We start from the raw sequence: 23139 nt of genomic DNA, 5'->3' as shown, positions 1-23139 counted from the left end.
CACAGGGGACCGGGGGCCCAGGGGAGGCGACTCCGCTTTCAAAAGGTTCGGACGGATGTCGGCCGCCCCGCTGAATACGCTCGGAAACCCGCTTCTTTCCGGGCAACGTTGGGGCAGAAAGGTAAACTGGCTCTCTGGAAATCGCTCGCCAAGATCTCATCCTTCCAATAGCGCCGGCGATATCGGTGCGCCGTTACAGTGTGGGATGCCGTTTGGCATCTGCTTTCGGATGAAGAGGTCTGGGCATTCCGAGGGACTGGAGAGGAGCTTTGTACAGACTGAGAAGGAAGGTAGCATTTGCCAAGCTGTGATGTTGGATATAAAGAGTCGTGGATGTCCTGAATCAGTGTGGAGTCTCTTCTCGATACCCAGCTGTTTTACTCACCTCAACTTCAAGTCTCGCCAAATCCTTCAAACCCTCAAGTCTTACCTCTCAATCACCAACATGCGCTTCTCCATCGCCTGCACTGTGGCCTTTGTCGCCTCCCTGGCCTCCGCCAACCCGCTCATCAACCGCAACCAGGGCGGCTGGGAGTTCCCCGAGTCGATGCCCCTCGTCACCCGCCAGGACGTTCCCGCCCCAGGCACGCCCGCCTACCTCTGCCACGAGAACTGCGGTAAGAGCTCTCTCTCTTTCTTTCAACCAACAAAGATGACGTTGTCGAGTTTTTGCTGACGGTGATGAACTCTAGGTACTTCCATCACCCTGTCTCGCGAGACAGGCTACTGCACCAACTACCAGTGGATCGCTCGCTACGATGCTTGCTTGCAGTGCGCCAACGCCCAGAACGTCTGGCAGTACTATGGAAACTCCGTCACTGCTGCGGCTGCTGCCTGTGGCCTTACCGCTGTTCCCGTCTAGACGCATCCAATCCGAGTGACGGGTACGAGGGTGGCAAAGAGGCCTAGAAGAGGGCTGGAGTAAATCATCTGAAGTTTTGAGCGAGCTGATGAGAATATGGAACGCATTCTTGACGAGTAAATAATTCAATGTACATATTGTGGCAGAAACATACATCGTGCTGTTGTCCATTTGCGATCTTGCGTAGATCCTTTTCTACTTGGATCTGCTGGTCCATGCAGGTATGTGGTTTAAGACAGATGTGACAAATGCTATGCCGGCAGCTTTGGTCTTTGCCGGAGTGTTCTGTCCGAGTTGACCTCACATCACTCTCTACTCATGGTGCTTGGTCTAGCGGCCGCCTTCCGATGCAACTCAACAATTTATGCAAGGGGGTCAACTTGACCTCAGACGATAGATGCTTCAGCTGATCCAATTGGACAATCAATGTGGACAGACTGACAACTTAGAAGAAGAAGGCTTTCAATACACCGTCTCTTGAGTAGGGTACTTGGTAGTACAAACATATCGTTGCAGATAGTCTTAAAATCAAGGCAGGATGGAATCCTTCCTTATCGAAGGGATATATAGTTGACGTTCCTATGTACTGTCCGCACTAACGGTTCCGCTTTTTTGACGTTGGTCAAGCTTGCTAGTCGAAGGTGCGGAATTTCAGTCAGGCCTGCATGTGCTGTTAGGCTAGGTCCACAAGAGCGAAACACCGGCACCTCATTATCTAGGAAATTCAAGATTGGGAACTTCGTGTGAGTCAAAACGACGGTAATACAGATTTAATCAAATAGTCTCGTGACCATACCCCTAGCAGTTCAACTGTCATACCGCCCTTAAGGAGATTGAATCCGATCTCGCGTAGAGCACGTATGCCCGAGGATCTTAACGCAAAGTTTACGTGGGAAATATTGCTTTTGCCACAATTTGAATCATCTAAAGTGCTGAGCCAATGTTTCGTTCCTTAGTTTGTCGTTCCAAAGACTCCGGACTTGAGTACCGGTATGGCGACAGCAAGCACGACAACTTTTGGATCGGTCTGGGCCCGGCGCCGGCTGAGTGGTTCGCATTCCTTGCACATGGGTATGTACGTAGATCTTGGGGCAAGAGAAAATGGGGTCAACATGAGACCGTGCTGACTTTATGGCTAGCTGGTGGCTGTCTAGGTAAGGACAGCTGTAGATTGGATGATCATGAGAGGGGTCTGCTTATTAGAGGTGGCAACCCCGACCCCTAAATTCGATGTTGAGCGTTGCCAGGATGGTGTGGAGGAGATGCTCACAGATGTAGCGTCTGACCGCACCGTCCGAGGGACAGCATCCTACACCGTATTCCAATAGGTCGAGTGGCTAGCTTGCATTACTTCATCCACGTATTGCTGTCGATGCGGCAAGTTAGCTGATATGAAGTAGCCCAGTAAGCTCCAAGGATGTTATGCGCGATGCAAGTTCAATCCTACTAGCTTGGCTGACACAAGAACCTTCGGCTACACCACATACCACGATGATCGTATCTCCTCGGAGGCCTCGTTGTACGTTGACAGGTTGTAGCATCCAGACACACGGCCTCGAGTTTGATGGGTCTAGTATCTAGAAAAGGCTGGCAAGATTCTTGGTTCTGACTCTGGCCAGCCAGGTCAGTACTACAAATCCAGACTCAAAGATGGCCCTCGCTCAGGGGAAAGAAGATATCGCCGCTATGGTAACCAGGATCTGCATACAACTCAACTACATAATTCAACTGCCGATGGCCCATTGCTTAGTGAATGTACCTACCGAAGCTTATATCAGTCCATGTCCCAGCCACATGTAGCCGTGTGAGACACCGTGACAAGGGGAATAGCTGATGAAGTTTCAGCGAGCCACCGACCGCTGACCACGTTGTCTATGAAGACCATTCGATTAGGTGTCCATGGGGTTCCCAAGGAGCGGTAAAGATTGCATACATACGCTAACATCATCCGCAGGAAGTGCGGCTGAGACAGCAGGAATTTGATGTGGTTGGTGTGGATTGAGAGTGATCTTCAGGATAGCTAGGAAATTTTCTCTACTTTTACCAGAAAAAGAAATTTCTAGCTTGCAACTGCGAAGGGTACGCGATCACACCGTTTTGAACATTAAACCATAACCCTGATGATTCTGGTGCAATGATCATTGCTGCATCACATGGCTGGTCACGCATGTAAAAGGGGCTCGGTCAAGTCGATATGCCGTTGAACAGCTGACAGTGTACGTACTCCATGGACTCCTGAGTTGAGAAAACTTGTGATTTGAAGGATCATTGAAAGCACTACCTTAGTCGATATATTCCGTAGAGGTGACGACTGGTTAATGGATTGATGCTGATAAGCTCAACAGAGCGTCCGTTACGGGGAGGCGAACGGGACTTTGACCCCTCATCTTACCTGCTGGAGGCTGCTGTACAGTACTGTATGCATGTATTCATCGACCTTTTGTGCGACACCAATTCTTGACCGAAAGGAAAGACCTGCAGTTTCGAGGGGCTGGAAGGGAGGGGGCAAAGAGTTGCTTATCTATTCCTCCAATGAGAAAGATCACCATTCCTATTCATCGCTCACGTCTGCCACCGATTTACCCCGGAAAACATTAACCAATGACGAGTACCGGAGTACACTCCGGACTCCAGGCTCTTGCAGATCTTTCTCGGAGATATAACCATGAATGGTCTAGAATGTAGCCAGACTTTCTTTCTCGATATTGGGACGATGGTACTAGGCGGCGTTGTCGTTGCTCCAGTACATCTGAATACAATCCTGTCCCTTGCACTCTCATATCGACGGAAATAGCCTGGAGACCATTGCGAATGGTCTTTGCAGAAGGTCTAGACCCTTCCGCTGTTCTTGAAGCCTTCGCAAATTGTTGCGATCGTATTGGAAATGCGAAATGCACTAAGATCGCTCTCCTGACTTTCCGATTGGACTCCATTCTCGCCCCAATTTTTCATTTCTTCTTCCACGTCGTTTACCACATGCTACGCCCTCCCTCAAACCACCCAGTGTAGGCACATGTCTCCGCAGCACACACAGATCCCCCCCTAAAGTTAGAGAATGTCACTGGTAGCTTGAGAAAACTTGTGCCGGTGGGTGCGCGCTGGAATGCGAGCCCATGATACGCCGAGGCTGATCTGTCGCTCAAACTGTCAGTCTAAGGGAGGTGTGGCCAGGCTTCATGTTCGCTGTAGGAGACTACAAGATCAGTTTGTAGCTCTGTCTGGATACCAAATGTCAATTTTGGAGGGGCGCTACATGTACATTAGGCAGCTCTCAAGTCACCAGCAACAAGAGCAGCGTCACACTGCATCGCTTCACGGCTGTTAACCTGCGGCTGCATCCGCGTTAGGGGCAAGGGTCTTCTGAGCTGCGAATCTCTGCGGGGAAAGCCTGTGCGCCCATGGCAACGACACATATTAAGAAGCGTCCGCCTGGACTGATCCATAGGCAGGCAAGCAGCGGCTCCAAGCCAACTATCTCCCGTCGCCTACATGGGATCTCATAGAATCACGGAAACTCCAAGCCGGCGGACAACGGGAAACGATCTCGCTCGATCCCCATGATCGTCATGAGTTTTGAGCGATGTGAGAATTGATAGCAAGACGCAAAGCTGCCGAGTCCTTGTGGTAATTAGACCATTGAGCACGGCGCGGACTCAACCATAACAACTGGGAGATCACAAGTACATCGAATCCTGCCGGGAGGACCGACCTGATTGCTGTTGTAAGTCATTACCAACCTAGAGGTTGACTGAAACGAACGTCTCTAACGTGTAGAAATAGGCTATGGCCAGCACCACTCAATCAAACCTTACACTGAAGAGCAGAAACCACAGTAAACCAGGAATCTTCGACAAGGAAGCGTGCGATATTTGTCGACAACAGAAGGCGAATGTAAATTTATAAGCAAGCTTTGTATGTCCACTCTCAGGTTTAGTCTGACTGGAGTACAGTGTGATGGCGGGCAACCTTGCTCAAGAAGTCTCTCTTGCGGAGGCCACTACAACTACGACAACCGACCGCGAGACAAGCTTCAAGGCGGACTGCAAGAGCCAAGAGGCATTGAGAATCAACCTGGCGCTGCTCTGGAAGTCTCTGCGGCCCTAAGCCAAAAGCCCAACCAACCTTGCTTGGATTACAGCGTTCAGTTTGATACGGTCCACGGAGGCATTGACAGCCGCAACATCCTTTTGCCTTCAGATGCTCTGATAATTGAACAAAACCTTAGTGGAGAAGAAAAACGGCTTATGATGCTACATCAAATACTACCGACCACCCCAGTGGATACCAAGTTCAACCAATCTATCACTTCACCTTTCGAGCCTATAGAAAGCGTCCACGACCAGGCATCTGTCGCTTACCAGGCCCCTTCCTGGAGTGGAATACAACCTTACGATCCAATGGCACGACGATGCTCTACGACTCTATTCGATATCCCGGTATCGCCGAGGGATATGACTTACTACAACGATACTATCTCCAGCTCTAGTACTCCGCGGTCTAACAGTATGGACGGAAACCCGATAACTGGGAATGTGAATGCACTTCACGGAAACCTCTGCAGTACTCAATCTACTATCGAGTTTGGTCCAGTCGACTGGTGGACTTCAGATAATCTCCAACCTACAACGCCATACTTCCCTCTAGACTCTGGCATGGATTCGGCTTTCTGGGACTATTCTAATGCACCCGTTTTGATACAACCAAGCCTGCCCGTTGTCTATTCACTTCCATCCGCCACACAATCTCCGATCAGCATGAACTCATCCTACGGATTTACACCACCTACGAGTGGAGAGACTACAGGTCGTCATAGCTTCGCTTCTAGCGAAGTAATGGACGGACGAGAGGTCGATGAGGAGCGAGCACCTCCCCAAAAGAAGAGAAAGTCGAACAACGATGTTGCCGAGAAATTTCCACAAGCGCCTGGGAAGCCAGTCTTGCAGAGGCGCCACAGTACTATCCCCGCCACACAGCCGCCGGCTCTCGGCCGTGAGCGCCATAGGCGAGCATCGGCCCGCAACTGGCAGAAGCAGAAGCAGCAGAGCGCCGACCTCGAGTCAGCCAAAGATACTGCCGAGGCTCGCAATCGTGAACTTCACCAAGAGCACTCGAAAATTCTGAACCAGGTCATGAACCTCAAGAACGCTCTTATGGACCACGCCGAGTGCAACCACCCGGCTATCAACGGGTGGCTCCGCTGCCAGGCGGCTAATTATGTTCTGACTAAGGGTGGATCAGTCGACATGGGATGGAAGCGTGAGGTTGAATCTGGTGCGGGTGAGTTGTCAATGACGGGTTATCCTCCGGGCTGGACTAGGACTCCATGTGCTTGAAGGCAATGGTGAAACACCTCACGAGGAAAATCCTCATAATCTTGGTAAATCAGACTTCTTGTGGGGTTCTTCAATCTCTAGTTACTTAATTGTTAGCCCTTTTGACCATCTGAACAGTGTACGGCGTGACGAGTCGGAATCTAGTGTCGTCCATTTTCATCATGAACTACTTGAGCCAACATCGAGGCTAGCGGATGATACTATCGCCTCGGGAATCGGAAGAGCCAACGTTGCTGAGATGTGAATTGAGCTGAGGTAACCCTCAGAATTTGGTACGAATCAATTATGCTTTATGTTAGTCTAGGTCATCTGCTAAAAACCACATTTCCGCGATGATATCCAAAGGCTACGCGTATGATAATTGGACCCTTCTGGCCTCCTGGAACAAAGCTTGTTGCTATATCCCGATCTTACCTACCGAGACGGATACTTATCCTGGTCCATGTGTTCTGAAAAACAGTATCACTACCCTCACCATCCTTGTGTGACCAATCAAGTGTATCGTTTACCTGATAGACTCTTGACGGCCCCGTATCCGGTGATCCTGAGTTTGATCTTCAGAGAAGCCTCATCCTGGTGAATTGATGAGACCCAGAGATAAAATCCTTGAACAGAGTTCACTTCACATGGGTGCCTTAGATTAAGATGTAAATTTCGATCGTGGGCGCGCACCTTAGCAACTTGAGCGCTCAGCTAGAACTCGCAATCCAAGCCAAGAGAGGTTGCGGCAGCAGCGAGAGGCATCTCTTGAAGCAAACCACGGAAATTTATCGCATCAATTTCATGAAGGGTAAATAACATCAAAATAAGTCCAGAACTCCTGGTATCCATTATCCGTCGTCAGAGGTCTCTAAATAATCATAAATCTCGTAGCCCTTCACGAGTCGGCAACAAGGGAGCTTTTTCGTTGTTATCGCGCTTTCCACCGATGCCTTTGTCCGCCTGATATCCTTTCCGTTATTTCTTGCCTACTCCATTTGCCAGTCGGTTCACCAGCAAGCCTCCGAGCGTAGCCTGGATAGTATCCTTCTTGCTCCCACCGCCGTCTTTTGAGCCATGCTGCCCATTGGTATTGTTGTTGAAAGCCGCGATGGCAGCAGCACCCGCCGCAGCCGTCGCCATCCTCGTCCCCTTTTGAGACCAGGACGTCTTTTCCTTCCTCATTCTCCACGCCTCACTTGCGCCCGCCACGACGGCGGCGGTAGCAGCAGCTTGTATGATCGCAGCCTTGTCAGAATCGTTACGCTCCGGTCCCCTCGAGAGTCGAGACGTCTTGCTATCCTTTCGACGGCTGCTGCTGCTCTGCCCATGGCCACGTCGACGAGGCCTCTCATCTCCGCTGTCGGAGTACTCAGCGTATGTATCATGCCTTCGGGCAGGGGGTCGACCATAGCTCTCCGAGCGGGCGCGGACAGGGCCGACAGGACTGTAGGAATCGTGGCGGCGAGTGCTGCGCCGGTGACCACCGCTGGCCTCGTACTCATGGGCGCTACGAGAAACGCGGCGCGAGGCCCTTGGATGCTCGTAGTCGTCATAGTATGGGTCGTCGTCGTAGACAACGCGCTCCTTGTGGTGACGTTCCTGGCGCGGCATGATGGGCGGATTCTGATACGGATCACGATCACCACGTGGGATGTGCCTGGACTTCCTTTGACAAGGGCCGGAATGGGAAAGGCTCGGGACGCGGGGGCGTTGCGGAGTTGCAGGCTATTGATGAAGCCGCTCGCTTTGGTCCCTTCCTAGTCCGGGTAGTGACGAGTTGACTTTGTTGCGCCCGGGGGCTGGAAATGCACGATCAGATCGATAGAAGCGCTGAGAGACCCAGGGTGGGGAAGAACAGGACGGTTGTGGAACGTCAGAATTCTTGGTATTACTATCGTGGATCATCCAAATGTTTTGTGTGAATAAGGAAGAAATCAAAGCACGGAAGTAAAGGCAGCATTGTCAGTGGGGAGTTATCTGATTATGAGATAGCAAATTTGCTTGCTGTTGAACACTGGAACTCACACCACCGGGGTGACCTTGTATCACTGGGCACTCGTTCTGCTGGCACTTGGTACCCGACTCGGCAGGCTGAATCTTGCTTTCAAGGCTCGCCCCAAAGTTTCCCGGTTGCTTGCTGGTGAAGGGGGGTGATGTAAGAGTTTGAGACGCCCGAGGATCATTGCTGTTTCGGTGCGGAGCTGAGGTGTGTTGGGGCGACGGGAGACGTCAATATGATGCGGCCCGCGCACCCGTTTCTGTTGCCCACTTGAGCGAAACACGACATGATGTCAGACCGATCGTGCGCAGGGAGTTTATTTCGGTGAGGTCTTCGGCTGGTTCTAGGCCTCTGGGGATCTCGGTGAGCAGATTCGTCTTTGGTTATCCTCTATGGCAAGAGCGTTTGGTAAAGCCAATCGTCAACTCCCCATAGATATGGATGAGTCCATTTCAAACTGAAACTTTTTTTCAAGACTCTGATATGATTCAAATGATTTTTTCTGAATAAAAACTCAAGCTAGACTCGAGTTCAAGAGCTCAAGATGTTGGAGAGTAATAGTGCGATATCAGCCTTACTGGTGCAGTCCCCGCACTTACCGAGAATAAAGTCGGGGGCTGGGCATCCCACCGATTTCAGGAGGCATCATGACTCTTGTCCATTGTCCAATCGGGTTTGACGCGATCGATCAGGGACGATCGCTGGGGTCAGAGATCCGGGAACGAGGCTGAAGCGAAGGTAACTACTAGTATCCATACGGATGGTAGTCTTACTTGGTGACTTTCCCATGCTAAGGCACCTTAATGAGGCGGCTGGCGCTCGTTGCCATAGGCGCTATCATTCCATGAGACTAAGGCAGATCTATCAATGCGCGCCAGGCGGCTGGGCTATCGCTTTGAGATGCTCGCTGCAATCAAAGGTGGCGCCGTTAGCTCAAGGGGGCCCATCGGACACTTTGCTCCATGTCGCGTGCAGGTCGATTTAATTGATTTCTGCACGGTGGTTATGCGCCAGGGAGGTCGGAGCCCCTTTGATGCGCGTTTCTACGCGTAAATGACAGCGTCATAGACTTACAGACAATCTGTGAGCTCGAAAATGATCTCAACATTCGTGACTATGGTGTTTGCAGCTTAGAGCGCAATGCTGATTATTGATAGTGAAGAGGAACTTGTATATGAACTGGCGGAAGGGCACCAAATAGTTAAGCAACGATCCCAACCCATCAACATCAACAACGATATCTTATAAACTTCTTCATCATACTCACTTCCATTTAACACTATCAATATCATCATGTCTTCTGAAGCCCCCACCGGAGACGTTCAGGATAACGAGTACGTGTCCCGCCAGGGTGACCGCGAGCCCATCGGCGTCCTCGGTGACGATGCCAAGGTCGAGGACCCTATTGATGCTGAGACTGCCGACTCCGATGCTCAGCTAGGTAAGTTCATGTTGTATCTCATCGAACGTACATGAGTTTCTGATGCCTGTATAGAGCGCGATGACAAGGAGGCCATCGACAAGAGCAATATCGTGGAAGAGCGCACCCGTGGTGCGAAGCCTACCGGAGAGTACCGTGAGCCCGGTGATACCGAGGGTCTAGAGGACAAGCGCCTCGAGTAAATCTTCTAGCAATCACTTTTGAACTGCGCGGCGTTCGGGTCAGGAGCTGTATGGATAGTGTTTGAGACAATTCATTAATAAATTCTCCTTGGTGTCAATACCATACACTTTCCACATAAATTTGAATAAAGCCATGATGTCCATGTGTAGTTGCCGAGCTCCGTTGCCATGTTTCGAATACCATGGTCCAAGCTACTACGTTTATGTGCATATGCATTCAATCAGGACACTCTTATGCTGCCCCCAAGATATACCATCAATGTGACTGCGACCAACTAAGGTTTCGAGCTTTCCGACGGGTACCTATTTGGGCATATGCTGGTAACAATAGAATGCTATGTAAACAGCGGCTTCAGCCAACCATGGCGGCTATCCATGGTCCGAGGTCTCAATCGATCGGCCCTGAGTGGCTGTGCTTCGTGCTGACCTTACGGTATCGAATAACCTCGTGACCCTCCTCGTCATACGTCCTCTCGGCCACGACCTTATAGCCACCTATGGCGGGGAAGATCTTGGTCCAGAAACCCCAGTACACACCACCAAGAAGGAGCACGCCTACGCCAACAATTGGGAAGACGTAGTAAGGGTACCCTTCCGCGGTCCACGATCCAGTGGGCGGGATGAAGGGAACGATGCAGAGGAACACGTTGGCCAGGACGTAGAGGATAGTGATGGGGAAGTATGTGTGCCATGGTGATGTCCAGTTCTCTCTCTTGTTCCATTGGAGGTAAAGAAGACCACTAGTTATCATGTCAGCTAATATTCAACGAAGTAAATCTCCAAGGATAACTTACATCCCAACAAATGCATTGATCCATGCGCCGGGATACCTGTTTGTGTGTTAGCAAAGAGTTGTTTCTCAAGTTGGGGGCTAGACGTACGTGTAAAGATCTGTAATGAAATTATAAGCAGGTCCCGCAGGAGGTGCGACAAGAACAATGACAGTAACGATCCAATGGAGGAAAAGCTAGCAGTACATTAGCTTGAGGACATGTGATGCAGATTTTAGGCACGTACGGCTGCGGCTGGAGCATTGAATGGCTTGTTGGATGCCCAGAATGTGCTGAACGGCAAGAGGCCTTCCTTTGCCAACTCTTGGTTCAGGCGAGCATGTGCAAAACTTACGGCAAGCACATTTCCCAAGTTGCTGATGGCGACGAATGCTGGAAGAGCTCTGGCACCGGCACTGTTGCCAAAGACGTTGCGGAAGAAGACACCTGCGACAATGACTTCAGACGTAGCGAGCTCGGTTTTGGGGATAGCGGCAAAGTAAGCGACTAGAAATGCCAGTCAGTTGACAGGCAAAGTTGATAGAGATTTTGGATGATAAATTAACTCACCATTGGCAAGGACGTAAAGAATTGTCACGCCGCCGATGGCTAGGGGCGCAGCAATAGCCAGGGTCTTGCGCGGGTTCTTCAACTCCCCCACGACATAGTTGGCATTCTCCCAGCCTTTGTAACTGTAGATGATACGAAGCAGAGCTGTCGCGTATCCATAAACACCACCGTTACCGTAGCCTTCTCCCTCTTCGATTCGGAAAGCATTGTCAAAGTTGTGAGGGTTTGGCACGCGACGTCGGCCAGCCAGAGCAGCAAACCCAGAAAAGACGATGAATAGCAGGACGATGACCTTGAAGACGCCCAGGACGTTGAAAAGCCGAATGCCCCATTTGGGTGTAATAGCGTGAATGCCAACAGCGAAGGTGGCGCCGGCAATACCAATGCCACGGGCAGTCCAACCATCTGGGGACTCGGATCCCGACGCGAATAAGATGTACCGGCCGAAGGCAAGGGAGTTTCCGGATGAGAAGCCGAGTAAGATCATCTGCGAAGCGAGCACGCAGGTCGCTAGGTATTTGGGATGCTTGTAGGCGCGCTCGAGGTAGTTCTTTTCGCCGCCGGATCGAGGGATGGCGAGGCCGAATTCGAGGAAGACGCTCATACCGCAGAAGGTCAGGACACCGCCGATGACCCATAGCATGAGAGCGACGCCGACGGAGCCAGTCGACTGGAAGATACCGGAGGGAGTTGAGAAGACTGAGCAATTGCGTGTGAGTGTGATACACATCGTGACGGACCGTTTGTTACTTACTACCGGTACCGATCATCTTGTTTAGGATGAGGAAGACCGCGCCGGTAACACCAATCTTGCGCGACTCATCGAAAGCGTAGACTTCCTGCTGTTTAACCACTCCTACTTCTTCACCCGAAGCATCGTCCCGTACGACGTGCCTGTCCTCCCCGACATGGTGATCGTGTTTGAGTGGTGAACTCATAGCTTGGTGTCGGCACAGGAAGCGAGAATCGGCCGAGCTCGAGTTCCTGTGATGTACACGGCTTTCACGTGCTGGCAAGCACTGCCGGGAGGAGTTCCAACGAGAGAATGTGTAGAGCTCGAAGCTAAAACAAGCGGATCGGCAAGCGGGCTGTTCTTAGAGAGGCCGGCGGGAGCTATATATGTGTCCCTGCCTTGCAGACAGCTACCTGCTGCAATGCTGCGTTGCTGCGTCGCAACCCAAGACAAACGGTGAAAGTGATCATCCCAGGGCCTGCTGCTGAGATGTCCCCGCACGTCATGGCACTGTAACGTCACGCAAGGTTCGACCTGCGAACCGACTCGCTGCCTGGTACCACAAGGGCGGCACGGTGGGATACCAAGGAGTAAACGGGCGAGAGAAAGAGCACTTGAGATGAATGAAAGCAACCTATCGAGATTTGAACATTGATGAACATTGGGGGGAGGGGGGGGGGGACTGTGGCTCTGACGAACCAGATGTCGCGGAAACCACAAAATAGCCTCATGAGCCAACATCCGTTGCTCCACCCCAACCAGCCAAATCTTAAAAACTTTGCGTGCTTCCAGAAGGAATCCAGCATGGGTGTGGTCTCGGGGGTATGTGCCGCCGTGGCTGACACTGATAATACGAGGTGACGGTCGCTATAGCTTCTCAAGCTCCCTGAGCTGCCTCTTGAGGCTGAATCGTCATAAATGCCGGCAAGCTCGCGAGGGTAGCTTCAGCCAGTTATCAGTGCTGTTCTACGCCTTGAAAATGCGTATCTGTCTTGGAGTGGCCAGGTCAAGTGAGATGAGCATCGCCGCCAAGAGGGCGTCAGCAGGCTGGGCTGTCTGGGCAGCGGCGAGGGCAGCCAGAGGTTCAGTGACTTCAGTCCAAAGGCCTTCCAGTTACGGAAGGTCGTTTGGGGCCTTTGACAACGGCCCTTATTGCAAGTTACTTGGCGGTCCTCTGGAGTTGGGTGAGAGCCTGGGGACCCCAACTAAGACAACAGTGGAGACAATCGAGGGGGGCTGGTCGTTTGCCCTGCGGTGCGGCGTCGTTGCAGTGCCAAGTGAACCGGTGATGAGAAAGAGGAAAGCCAAAGGGATTTTGTTGATGTCGTGCTCGCTGGGGTGGGATGGCGACAGTTGTTGGACCGAGACGTGCCGATGGGCTGTCTTTTTGTTTCGTGCGCTAAAACCTCGAATACCCGCTGATGTGCAGCGTCCGACCCAGCTTAGATCAACTCTAAATAAGTGCCTTATTTTCGTCAATCGACTTGAGAAACGCCCATGCATTCTGTTGTGCGTGCTACCTTAGTGCGATCTCTTCTTTCACAGTCTGTGAATTTGAGCAGACTTTGCTGGGTAAGCACTCAGGTCGAGTAGTTCGACAATACCTTAGTGGGTAGACACCCGTCGTATATATCTCAGCTATACACGAAGTTAACAATAAAGCGTCTTACAACAAATTGCTACAGTAACTCTCGACTTCAGGCAATTAAAGCCACCTTTGGAAAACGTACACCAACGTTCTGTTTAGTCACCTACTGGAAGTCAGAGTGACACGCGCACTGTCCAATGATTTATCGCTCAGTGCGGTGATCTACTTCTCTTCTTCATTTTCTATCTGCAGAAGCCCATGAAGCCCTCCATGTCGTGCCGGGTGGGCTCTTGCTGCCTCATCCTGTTCATATCGTCTAGTTGCCTTGGAGGCCCTGCCCAACTAAACGATCCGCACTAGGTGTCGGCCTCCTTCATACCTTACGCATGGCAATGTACTCTCTTCTGCATTGCATGCTAGCAAACTCTCCCTCACCTCCTTGCCCCAACCGCGAGCGATCCCGATGCGACGAAAGGTGCCGTTTTTCCCGTCTTCAAGCTGCAACAATAGCACGTAGATGCTTCCATCATTACCTGGTCTTGTTCTAGCTGGCATACAGAATAGTTCCTGTTGATGGTTCTGTGTGCTTTCCCACTGTTGATTGTCATCGAGATAGACATGTGGTTGATATTCTTTCATGACCGAATCGGCGCGGACACTGACTGGAACACCATTCACAACCATCATAAGAAACTCGAAGTCGTTGCTATGACTGCTGAAAAAAGCATCGGGCAGAAGCTCAAGCTTCTTGAGGCTTCCCCAGAGCTGTAGCCATCCACCGCTGATCAGGCCTGTCGTATCGCTTGTAATATAGTCGAGATGCAGATCCTGTACCTCGATCAATATCTCCACTGCTTCGAGATCCATGATACCCGGAGTAATGTGTCCATCCACTGCCGCCCATGACCAACTTGGAGCCCGGTAGACTGATGGCCTAGCTTGCGCCTCGCCGACAGCGACGGACCACATCAGTTCTCGCTCTAGGTAGCGGCGCCACATCCCTGCAACATAGCTATCCTGGAGTAACTCTCTCACAGTCTTCGCGACAGCTGAAAGTGCAATCAACTTGTCGACGGGGAATGTCAACTTAGCCCTGGTGTAAGCATTCACAATGTTGCACCAGTATTGGTACTTTGAGAGATCGCCGTGGTCTCGAGGCTTCCAGCCGATTTGGTTGTGGCCAAAGCCCTTGAAAGGACTGGGGAATCGTGATAGATCTATTAGCAAGCCTTCGGGATAGATCTCAGCGTCTTCCTTTTGCTGGCACTCCCATAGAATTTGTCGTTGACCAAAGTACAATACTCTCGGAGAGAGGAGTCTCTCTTGAAGCACCCAGGCTCTTGTATTGATGACTGCGCTGGAAACTTCTGTTCTCCAGAAGTTATAGTCCATTAAGATGAAACGAGTAGTGAGGGAACTGACAGGAAGCTCTATAGTCTGCGAATACAGAGCATCCGGATTGCGGTCGTGAAAGAGGGGGTGATTCGCATCAGGGGCATCGGCCGCTGATATGTTGACGAAGGATCCCGAGTAGATCTTGTCCATATGCGTTGATTCTTGTTTCCAATCAGTGAAGTTATCCCCGTGCTGGATAATACACAGTGAGTCAATCCACAGGTATCGAATATGAAGGCGGCGACTGGTTTCAACGGCGTCACGATACAAGGGAGGGAGGGTTTCGAATGGGATTTCCTGCTGTAGTTGTGCGTAGTTGCTCGTTGTCAGGTTGAAAGACTCCTTCATACCCCAACAATGGCTGAGAGTTGCGTAAGAGCCTTGGATAGGGGTGACGTTCGGTAGGACGAGTCGACAAATGGAGCTCTCCTGGTCGAGAGGTCCTGTGTCCAGGAGGCGACTGGGGTACCACTGAGCAGTGGTAGATGCATGTGGTTTGGCACCGCAATGTGGATGTTCGGCTAGACATTCCGTAATCCATTTCTGTGCGACACGGAAGGTTTCTTCGGATCTCGTACTACGGGAGTACGACTTGATTTGGTATTGAGGCGCGTAGGCTTTGTCTAAGATCAGCATCCGTGGACATGTACTCGAAGTCTTGAGGTGTTCTTTCGTAGCAAGTAAACATACATTCTTGTGGAAGAAGCAAAACTGTTAGGCTGAAGAATCCTTTCCTTTGATTTCTCCCTAGATCCAAAATTTTCCCTCGGTCAAAAGCGAGGTGTAGCAAGAAGGCGCGGGGATAAGCAAATGCTGCTCCGCCGTCCCAAAACACCGACGTGAGAGGTGACTTAGTCGCTGGACCACCCCATTTCGCCAGCTCACCGACTGACCGCCGAACCTTGCATCGCTCTTCGATATCCAGGGCGGCCCACAGTCGATTGCAAATGTAACACCCGGCGTCCACCGAGGCCGTCAGGCTTTCGCCATCGCGATGATGTGGTATGAGGGTACCTTCCCCGTCCCGCTCGTTACTGATCAACGTGTAGTCTTTCTTGAGCTCGAGGACTTTGCGGCAGCAAGAGCAAACCATCTTGATATCCTGGGCTTTGCACCTTTGCAGAGTTGTTTCTGTCCCCAACGTCCCTGGCGAATGCCTTCGGCAAGAATCGTCAAATGGCCGCGGTCTATGGTTGAGATTTGTTGTTTTTGCGCATCGGGTAACATGCGGAGTATTTCCTCGTTAAAGATTATTTTCTCTCCTAGGCTGCCATATTGCATACCCCTCGTCATCAGGTGGTTTTAAGCGCTAGATTGGGGCGCAAAAGGCGTTGGGCGAATCATGTCAATAGCATGATTCGAAGCAACATTAGGAGGAACACCCAGGCATCTCGTCCGTTTGTCTGCTTCCACTTCCTTCGAGGAATGGGCCCCTGTGCTTGCATGGATTAGCGGCGATTCCTGCAGGAGCCCTACAACGGCAGCTGAGAATGAAGCGCTGTGAGTACTACGAGGCGGAATGCTTTCTGGCCGAACAGCTGTCCCCAAAGTAGTAGTTAAAATATGTACACTAGTACTTATAATACAGTAAGTCGGTTGTTGTTGACATGACTTGTTGAATAGGAATATCAGCCGCTAAGCCAAGCGTTGGCAGCGTGTCGTTCAGAGACGCTGGCCGAGTATCAGCTTCCCCCGAGGGCAGGTTCCTTCGTCCCGAAAAGTCCAACGTCCGGCTTGCGGGATCAGCCTGCTGCCAGAGCCACCAAAGTCTGTCAATCTGCACATGGTGGAGGAAGAACAAGGGATCTGTACTCTCTGTCAGTCTTCAGGTGCCCGAATACCGTGGGTGGTGAGAGCTTACCGTTTGGAGATGTCGAAGGAAACAGGTCTCCTCCAACGGCTGAGTGAATCGCACCGTGGGGCCCGTTTTCCAAAGTAGTCGCAAACGTAGAAAAGTTGCCAGAGGTTTCGATGATTCCTGAGATCTTTTCGGGCGAGTACAACCCGCCTTCATAAAGGCCAGCATTCACCCCAATACCGTCGTTGAAACCGCGGTTCAGACAATGCGAGAGCGCTGTCGTGGTGTAGTAAGACACGGTAAAGTTGGCGAAAGCCCCGTCGGTTACGCACATGGTCAACGGGTTTGGTCGCGTCGGCGGAACCCAGCCGCCATTCAGGCCGTTTCCCCCGAATCCGGCGGTGGTGTCGTTGGAGAAGACGGGGCTCTTGGACATGTTTTCAGAGTCAAGGGTCCAGTCCCAGTATGTCATTGGGCCTGTGTACTTGCATTCATCTCTCAAGGCTGTTTCGTAGATGTGTACAAAGTACCGATGCCAGGGGAGGAATTGAGCGACAAAGTGGACTGCGAACTTCTGTGAGCATGATGCCATAGGTTGACGGCTAGAAAGAAAAGACGCACTTTCGTTGTTGAGCTGCGCGTGGACATAGGGAAAGTCGTTGTAACGCGACGTCTCGAGACCGATCTTTGACGGCAACCCATCTAAGCACTTTACTGCGCTGATGTAGTCTGCTTTTGCGGCGCTTGACAGGGATCGCCACTCAACTCTCAGCGGCGCATCTTGAACCGGCAGAGCGATGGTCTCGCTAACGAACGCTGCTAATAACGCAACGTATCCTGCGCTATTGGTGAAACCCTTCATCATGGCGAGTTGCTAGAGTATCGAATCGGTGTACGAAGCAAAGATTTCAAGTTGACGATTGTGCTGCGGTACTCAACCTACAAGTACCCAAAATAACATGTTCATCTTCTCGTATCACTCGGTTTGACCCCTCTTAGCGCACGCTGCAATTTCGGTACCGCCTTCGTATAAGGGGGGCACCGAGCCTAAAATTACGGCTGCGCAGATGATCCCTCCTCCACTTGTCATTCGTCGTACCCGCAGGAATTGCCACACAAGGTCTTTCAGATCACCGACGGACATGCTTCTATAAATCACTTAATAATGAGTTGGGCCTAGAATGGCGAATTGAGGTACTTGTGCATCAGTTCGAGGAGCCGTCATCTCAACTGTATCTTCCTCCATACAGGTCGAATTCGCTTCTAGGGTAAGCACCTTAAGACACAACAGCAATTACAGGGCATCTCGAGTCAACTAGCGCAATTTCTGCAAAGCCTAGTTTCAAATGAGAACTCAAGTCCGAAATTCCCGAGAGCATCGCTCTCAGGCAAAATCTTCCTCCGGCAACGCCGTGCTCCACTCCGGGTCGGGGAGTCGGGGAGTTATCAGTTGAGTTCACCGGATCCGATGAGGTAGGAATGACACCACATATGGCATTCCTGAGCGCGTCTCGGACTTATTACGGATATCAGCACAGCATCAATGAATTCAAGTTGGACCATGATATCTGACATGCCCCATGGAGCAACGCATTCGATTAGCTGGCTTAAGTAGGCAAGGATATGAAGCATGCTAAATCTAGAAAAACCGACCTTTGTAATCGGAAAAGGATAAGAAAAAAAGAGCATTAAACGGTCACCATCGCCGAGCTCCGTCGCATTACCAGTACATCCGTGTCATCATCCGCCGAGGTTCTAGCAGGGTTACGGGAATGAGAGTCTCGTTGTCCGCATCCCATTTCGCCCTCCAAAGCTTTTCCGACATGGTTCTGTTTTGCCTTGCCTTCACCAGATCCTACCAGATTAGTCACACTCTGAGCTAAAGTGGACTGGGAGAAGGATTCGAATACGCCATCGGCACCGCCCATGGACGAACATGCCCGGCTCCGCGGTCGCGATGGATTGAGAGTCTTCTCGTCGGCTTCGGCTCTCGAAGGGCTGGGAGCACCATCTCTTGCATTCGCGTTATTCGAGGGATGGCATTTCGGCTTGGGAATGAGGGACGGGCCTTCCAGATTGGGATATCGCTCCTTTATATCGTCGAAAATGTCCCAGTAATGCGTGAAGTATGTTATCCTGGGTGTTTGACTATCATCATCGTACACGTTTCGACCCCATATCTGCCCAAGGAGTTCTCCCGTCTCATCGTGCACTACGGCGGCACCCGAGTCACCGCACACGCCAGAGCCCTCGGAATTCCATTCTTCAGACGTCAATACACCATCGATATTCTGCAAATACCATTCCCTTGTGGGCATATTTGGATACTGGCGGACGTCGGCCGGTGCTTCGCATACCACAGCGTACCGGAATCCACTGCTTCTGCCAGTTGTCTGGACGATTTGACATTGAGGATGTTGCTCAAACACTCCTTGAATCGGATCGGAGAAATTATCGACCTCAATGCCTGGCGGCGCATAGCGCAGACAATTTTGAGCTTCATCTTTGTAGGCTTTGCAGAAAGCCCAATCCGTGACCACTTGCACGTTTTGCCCGCGTTCTCCTGGGACACCTGCCACGTAACGCTCCAGAGATCTCGATTGGCGAGTTGTTCTGTACATTCTTCCTGAGTAGGCTTGCAGCTCCCCAATCCGGAAAGGGGGTTCGTTCTCGCGACAGTCTATGTATGCTGGATGGACTAGACTGTGAAGCGGGACTTTTGATGGATCATGAAGGTGTTCCCAGTTCGCTATGCCGTGAAATAGATGCCAATTGACAATCCAGCCATCATATCCACCGAGACTGATCGCTGGACCTAGGGTTGCGGCACTGTCGCTGTCTTCAAAGCTGACAGAGTCCCCAAGCATTCTCACATTGTGCCTGCCAGAGTTTCGAGGCCTCTTCGACTCACTGTCTGCGTCCTGACTCGAAGCCAATGTGCTAGCAGTACGCTTGACATTGCCCTTAAGAAACCTGACCGCGACTCGAAGCTCTTCAGAATCCGAAAAACACGACACGATGTGACTCTCAATCTTGTCCCTGTTGTCTGCGGGAAGCTCCATGGGCGTCGTCACCACCACAACTCTAGTCATACTTCCGTTGTCATTGTGAACCGCGACAGTGTAGTCATCAACAGGATTGTTTTCTTCAAGAATTTGCAGCAACTGCGGCCGTATTTTCGATTCGTAAATGGTTGAAAAAGCTTCCGAAGTTGGCCCCCATGCCTTGAGACGCTCGCGTGCCGCCTTAAGGTCGATTGATTGTTGCGCCATGACCCGGGCAGACCCCGAGGCTTCCTGTTTCGGGGCAACGGATTTTGTGATCACCCCTTCAGCTCGAGGAGGCACACTATCTTGGCGGCTTTCTTCCGTGATAGGCCTGGAGAAGGTGGGCGATAGACCTGGGACAGAGTTCCGCTTTTCCAACTGCCGTGAAAGTGGCGATGATCTTGAAATTCCAGTGTCCGAATGTCGACGGTGGAATAGAAACCTGATTTTTGACGTGGCAGAACTCAAAGAAGTTCCGCCGCTGCTCAAGATTGAGCTCAACGTAGAAGACCGAGTCGGGTTTGGTGATGGGTGGCTGGAAGGCGGAGTTTCAAAACCTCGATGACAGTATGCAGCTGAGTCGGCATGGAACGCGTGGTCTAGATGACCTGGCCTTCGCCACGAGAGCGGCTGTGCGAAAGTTTGCGATGCAGTCCAGGCAAATTGCGCTTCTGGTACTTCCTCTTCCGAGTCCTCACTTACATGTAAGAATTGATGTTGGGCCTCATGTTGATTTTTGGGCTCGAACCTTTTCTCCCTAAGGTGTCAAATGTTAGCCCGAATGTGGACCCGGACATGCTCTTTGTCGAGTGAACATGGGACCCGAGTGCATGAAAGAACTGGACAACACAAACTTATTTCTTTTGTTTTTCCTTGATTTTTTACGCTTCTGATTCTTTTCATGACGCTTGGCTTTCTGCTTGAAACGCTTGGAGCGAACAATTTCTTTGATCGATGTAAAGGAGGTGAAGTTTTTGAGACGCATCTTGGCCTGTGGATTGGCGTCACACTGCAGCTGCTTGTGTCCAAGTTGCTATCCGCAATTTTCGCATCGTACATATACAGAGCGGAGCGTCGGCGATCATGGCACTTATGCACTCGAGATCCGGTCTCGTCGAGGCCATGTATTTTACGTCGCTCCATCTGAATACGAATCTGCCTGGTGCTTCTTGCCCCGGAAATGGCGGAAAGCCCCTGGCTGCCTCATGGCGTTGCGGCTGTGCCTCATGGGAAATTGATCTGGAAAAAGCCCATCTGCGGCCTGAAGTGGTATGGTGTAAGCTGGTGTAAGACAAGAGGAGGTTTACTAGGCCCAAAACCTTCAGCTGCAGAAGGTTGCTGTCTCGGGCACGTTCGACAGGCAGATTGAGGCAACCTGTCAGCTTTTCGGTGACCACACGGAGGTATGATTGGCTGCGTATGGAACCGAAATCCCCCACTCTTGTTCTTGGTTTGAAGACGTTTCTTCTCCTTCTCATTTTCGAGTGTCTTGTTGAGCATTACTGAGTCAAAGAGCCTCATTCTCACCGTGACCAATGCGCTGTTTGGCATCTAGAGCCGGTCCACGACATCAACATCTTTACATACTTATTCTTTTCGTCGAAGAGGATGACTCTACATGTGGTTCACTTAAGTCGAGTAACTGACAGCGATGTTTTGACACACACAGATCTGGGTTGGCCATGAAAATGAGGTGTCGGCTCTTTGCAAGACGCTCTAGTCCCGTGCAAGATCCGGATCATGACCTTTGCAAGCCCCGCGCTCAATGAACAGTGATTCACAGGTCCAAGTTTCAACGACTAAGCAGATGCCTTCAAAAAAGCGGGAAAACATTCGACCAGTCGCAGATTTTGTGTTGTTTCAAGCCTCGAGGTTTTATTTTCGCGATCAGGAACACAATCATCACCACAAACACGCGCTCAGAACCTCAGAACCAAGCGTCTCAAAATCGACAGCTAGCAAGCACAAAACAACCCATTCTCGAATAATCCGAAGTCAAATCACGAAGATGAATATCCGAGGTGTCTTTCTCTCGATCCTGGTCGTCACTGCGATTGCGCAGCACGCCAATTTTGGATACGAGCGGCTTGGAGAGCGTCGCGATGTTCTCCCTCCCATCCCCGGAATGGGTATCGTAGGTTGACCAAATGGACCGTTCGGAAACAGCTACTAATAACTAGCCACGGCAGATTCAAACATTTCTTTACGACACGATGAACATCATTCACGAAATGGGTCACTGGCTAGCGGCCAACACCACTACCTTGGAGTGAATGGGGCCTGAATAGGCTGGAGATGGCGAGGGTCGAAGGACAGATGGAGAGCAAGTAGGAAGCGTAAGGCAGATCCTTACTTAAACAAGAGTATAAGACTCGTTCCAACGGAATGGCATCGTGGCTCACAAGCTGCGCGCTGCCCGCCAACCCATCCCCGTGAATATCGCTCTGCGATCCAGCACGTGGATAACTGAGTGATGTACAAAGTAGACATTTATTTATAGCTCTAGCAACAGCTTGTACTGTATACCCTTGTATCCAAAACTCCAATTTCACCGTTGCCAGCACGAGAACGAGACTATCCCAGTATCGAGATCGATTGTCACTGGTCTAAGCCTCAACTTCCTCCTCAACCTCAGCCCCCTCAACATTCTCAGCATTCTCGACCGCGCGAGGCCCATTCTTGTTCTTCGAGTTCTTAGAAGCCTTGGAGTTCTTGGAATCCTTAGAGGCTTGCGAATGATACGACGCAAGCGATTGCTTGCAGCCCTGTCCACAGTTGCCAGCGTCCTGCTTTTTGTGGTTGGCGTCGTGCTTCGCTACATCAGCCGGAGTGTTGGGGCCCCTGGCCTCTCTGGTCTCGATGATGGTCTCAAGATCGAGAGCCTCAACTGGGGCAGCATCCTGGAGTCCCTCTCCGGCGAGCGCAGTCAGATCATGAGGCTGGGCGACGGGCATGGCCGTGACCACGCCGGTGGCAGTCAAGGTGGCAAGGAAGAGAGTGCTGAAGAAACGCATCTTGGCGGTTTTTGGTTTATATTTGAAGAATTTTGAAGTGGTGTTGTTACTGTAGGAGACTCGGGAGAGATTGCTAGAGTGTTTAAGCAAGCTGGAGAAGCTGGAGTTTGATACTAGAGATGACAGTCAAGTGAGCTGATGAAGAAAAAGAAAGCCATTGAGGAAGGGAATGGCCTCATTCTTTTATAATTGAAGCCAGCCACAGTTCATCCCGCAGTTGCACCTGCCCTCTCAAGCCTGAAGCGATGAATGATCCACGATCTGCCGACTCATGAGAGTTCATGTTGCCGTGCTACATCCTCAGTCGGACGATACCCCCACTCCTTGAACAACAGCCTCATGCAAGCATAGCAAACAGACAGCCATCGTTAGATGTGCGGTTATTGATTTAGACTTTGGGGCTGTTACTCTACCCCCCTTTGTGT

The 23139-nt window shown here is 51.1% G+C and overlaps 10 protein-coding genes across 10 annotated transcripts; 4 read left to right on the top strand and 6 right to left on the bottom strand.

Annotated features, from left to right (window-relative positions):
* Nucleotides 1-445: 445 nt before the first annotated feature.
* Nucleotides 446-862, top strand: BDZ83DRAFT_757313 (uncharacterized protein; the record flags this gene model as incomplete). Its single annotated transcript, XM_060514877.1, has 2 exons — nt 446-617; nt 693-862. The coding sequence occupies 2 exons, from the start codon at nt 446-448 to the stop codon at nt 860-862; spliced, it is 342 nt and encodes a 113-aa protein (XP_060359096.1).
* A 3783-nt stretch (nt 863-4645) lies between these two features.
* On the top strand, nt 4646-6780 carry BDZ83DRAFT_656831 (uncharacterized protein; the record flags this gene model as incomplete). Its single annotated transcript, XM_060510907.1, has 4 exons — nt 4646-4753; nt 4813-6139; nt 6180-6313; nt 6712-6780. 4 exons carry the CDS (start codon nt 4646-4648, stop codon nt 6778-6780), a joined length of 1638 nt encoding a protein of 545 aa, XP_060359095.1.
* A 372-nt stretch (nt 6781-7152) lies between these two features.
* Nucleotides 7153-7788, bottom strand: BDZ83DRAFT_590823 (uncharacterized protein; the record flags this gene model as incomplete). Its single annotated transcript, XM_060506369.1, has 1 exon — nt 7153-7788. The coding sequence occupies one exon, from the start codon at nt 7786-7788 to the stop codon at nt 7153-7155; it is 636 nt and encodes a 211-aa protein (XP_060359094.1).
* Nucleotides 7789-9469: 1681 nt separating this feature from the next.
* BDZ83DRAFT_757310 (uncharacterized protein) lies at nt 9470-9799 on the top strand (the record flags this gene model as incomplete). The annotated part of the gene is made up of 2 exons (XM_060514876.1): nt 9470-9617; nt 9672-9799. 2 exons carry the CDS (start codon nt 9470-9472, stop codon nt 9797-9799), a joined length of 276 nt encoding a protein of 91 aa, XP_060359093.1.
* An 83-nt stretch (nt 9800-9882) lies between these two features.
* BDZ83DRAFT_639591 (amino acid permease) lies at nt 9883-12512 on the bottom strand. The gene is made up of 6 exons (XM_060509438.1): nt 11894-12512; nt 11140-11838; nt 10817-11076; nt 10681-10766; nt 10594-10629; nt 9883-10539 (listed from the first exon to the last, which is right to left on the bottom strand). Exons 1-6 carry the CDS (start codon nt 12075-12077, stop codon nt 10188-10190), a joined length of 1617 nt encoding a protein of 538 aa, XP_060359092.1. The 5' UTR covers nt 12078-12512; the 3' UTR covers nt 9883-10187.
* Nucleotides 12513-13319: 807 nt separating this feature from the next.
* BDZ83DRAFT_111104 (heterokaryon incompatibility protein) lies at nt 13320-16287 on the bottom strand. Its single transcript, XM_060501089.1, has 2 exons — nt 15546-16287; nt 13320-15472 (listed from the first exon to the last, which is right to left on the bottom strand). Exons 1-2 carry the CDS (start codon nt 15946-15948, stop codon nt 13803-13805), a joined length of 2073 nt encoding a protein of 690 aa, XP_060359091.1. The 5' UTR covers nt 15949-16287; the 3' UTR covers nt 13320-13802.
* Nucleotides 16187-17929, bottom strand: BDZ83DRAFT_111088 (monooxygenase). Its single transcript, XM_060501088.1, has 3 exons — nt 17275-17929; nt 16717-17217; nt 16187-16661 (listed from the first exon to the last, which is right to left on the bottom strand). The coding sequence occupies exons 1-3, from the start codon at nt 17516-17518 to the stop codon at nt 16426-16428; spliced, it is 981 nt and encodes a 326-aa protein (XP_060359090.1). The 5' UTR covers nt 17519-17929; the 3' UTR covers nt 16187-16425.
* Nucleotides 17851-20811, bottom strand: BDZ83DRAFT_639583 (uncharacterized protein). The gene is made up of 3 exons (XM_060509437.1): nt 20555-20811; nt 20403-20457; nt 17851-20330 (listed from the first exon to the last, which is right to left on the bottom strand). Exons 1-3 carry the CDS (start codon nt 20683-20685, stop codon nt 18342-18344), a joined length of 2175 nt encoding a protein of 724 aa, XP_060359089.1. The 5' UTR covers nt 20686-20811; the 3' UTR covers nt 17851-18341.
* Nucleotides 20812-21172: 361 nt separating this feature from the next.
* BDZ83DRAFT_639581 (uncharacterized protein) lies at nt 21173-22371 on the top strand. The gene is made up of 2 exons (XM_060509436.1): nt 21173-21834; nt 21890-22371. The coding sequence occupies exons 1-2, from the start codon at nt 21466-21468 to the stop codon at nt 21971-21973; spliced, it is 453 nt and encodes a 150-aa protein (XP_060359088.1). The 5' UTR covers nt 21173-21465; the 3' UTR covers nt 21974-22371.
* BDZ83DRAFT_656828 (uncharacterized protein) lies at nt 22307-22714 on the bottom strand (the record flags this gene model as incomplete). The annotated part of the gene is made up of 1 exon (XM_060510906.1): nt 22307-22714. One exon carries the CDS (start codon nt 22712-22714, stop codon nt 22307-22309), a length of 408 nt encoding a protein of 135 aa, XP_060359087.1.
* Nucleotides 22715-23139: the final 425 nt, after the last annotated feature.

Source organism: Colletotrichum acutatum (genome assembly GCF_030867785.1).
Source record: "Colletotrichum acutatum strain CBS 112980 chromosome Unknown BDZ83scaffold_159, whole genome shotgun sequence".
NCBI lineage: Eukaryota > Fungi > Ascomycota > Sordariomycetes > Glomerellales > Glomerellaceae > Colletotrichum > Colletotrichum acutatum.
Note: the sequence above shows the minus strand (reverse complement) of the source record. Positions and strands in the feature narration are given on the sequence as shown.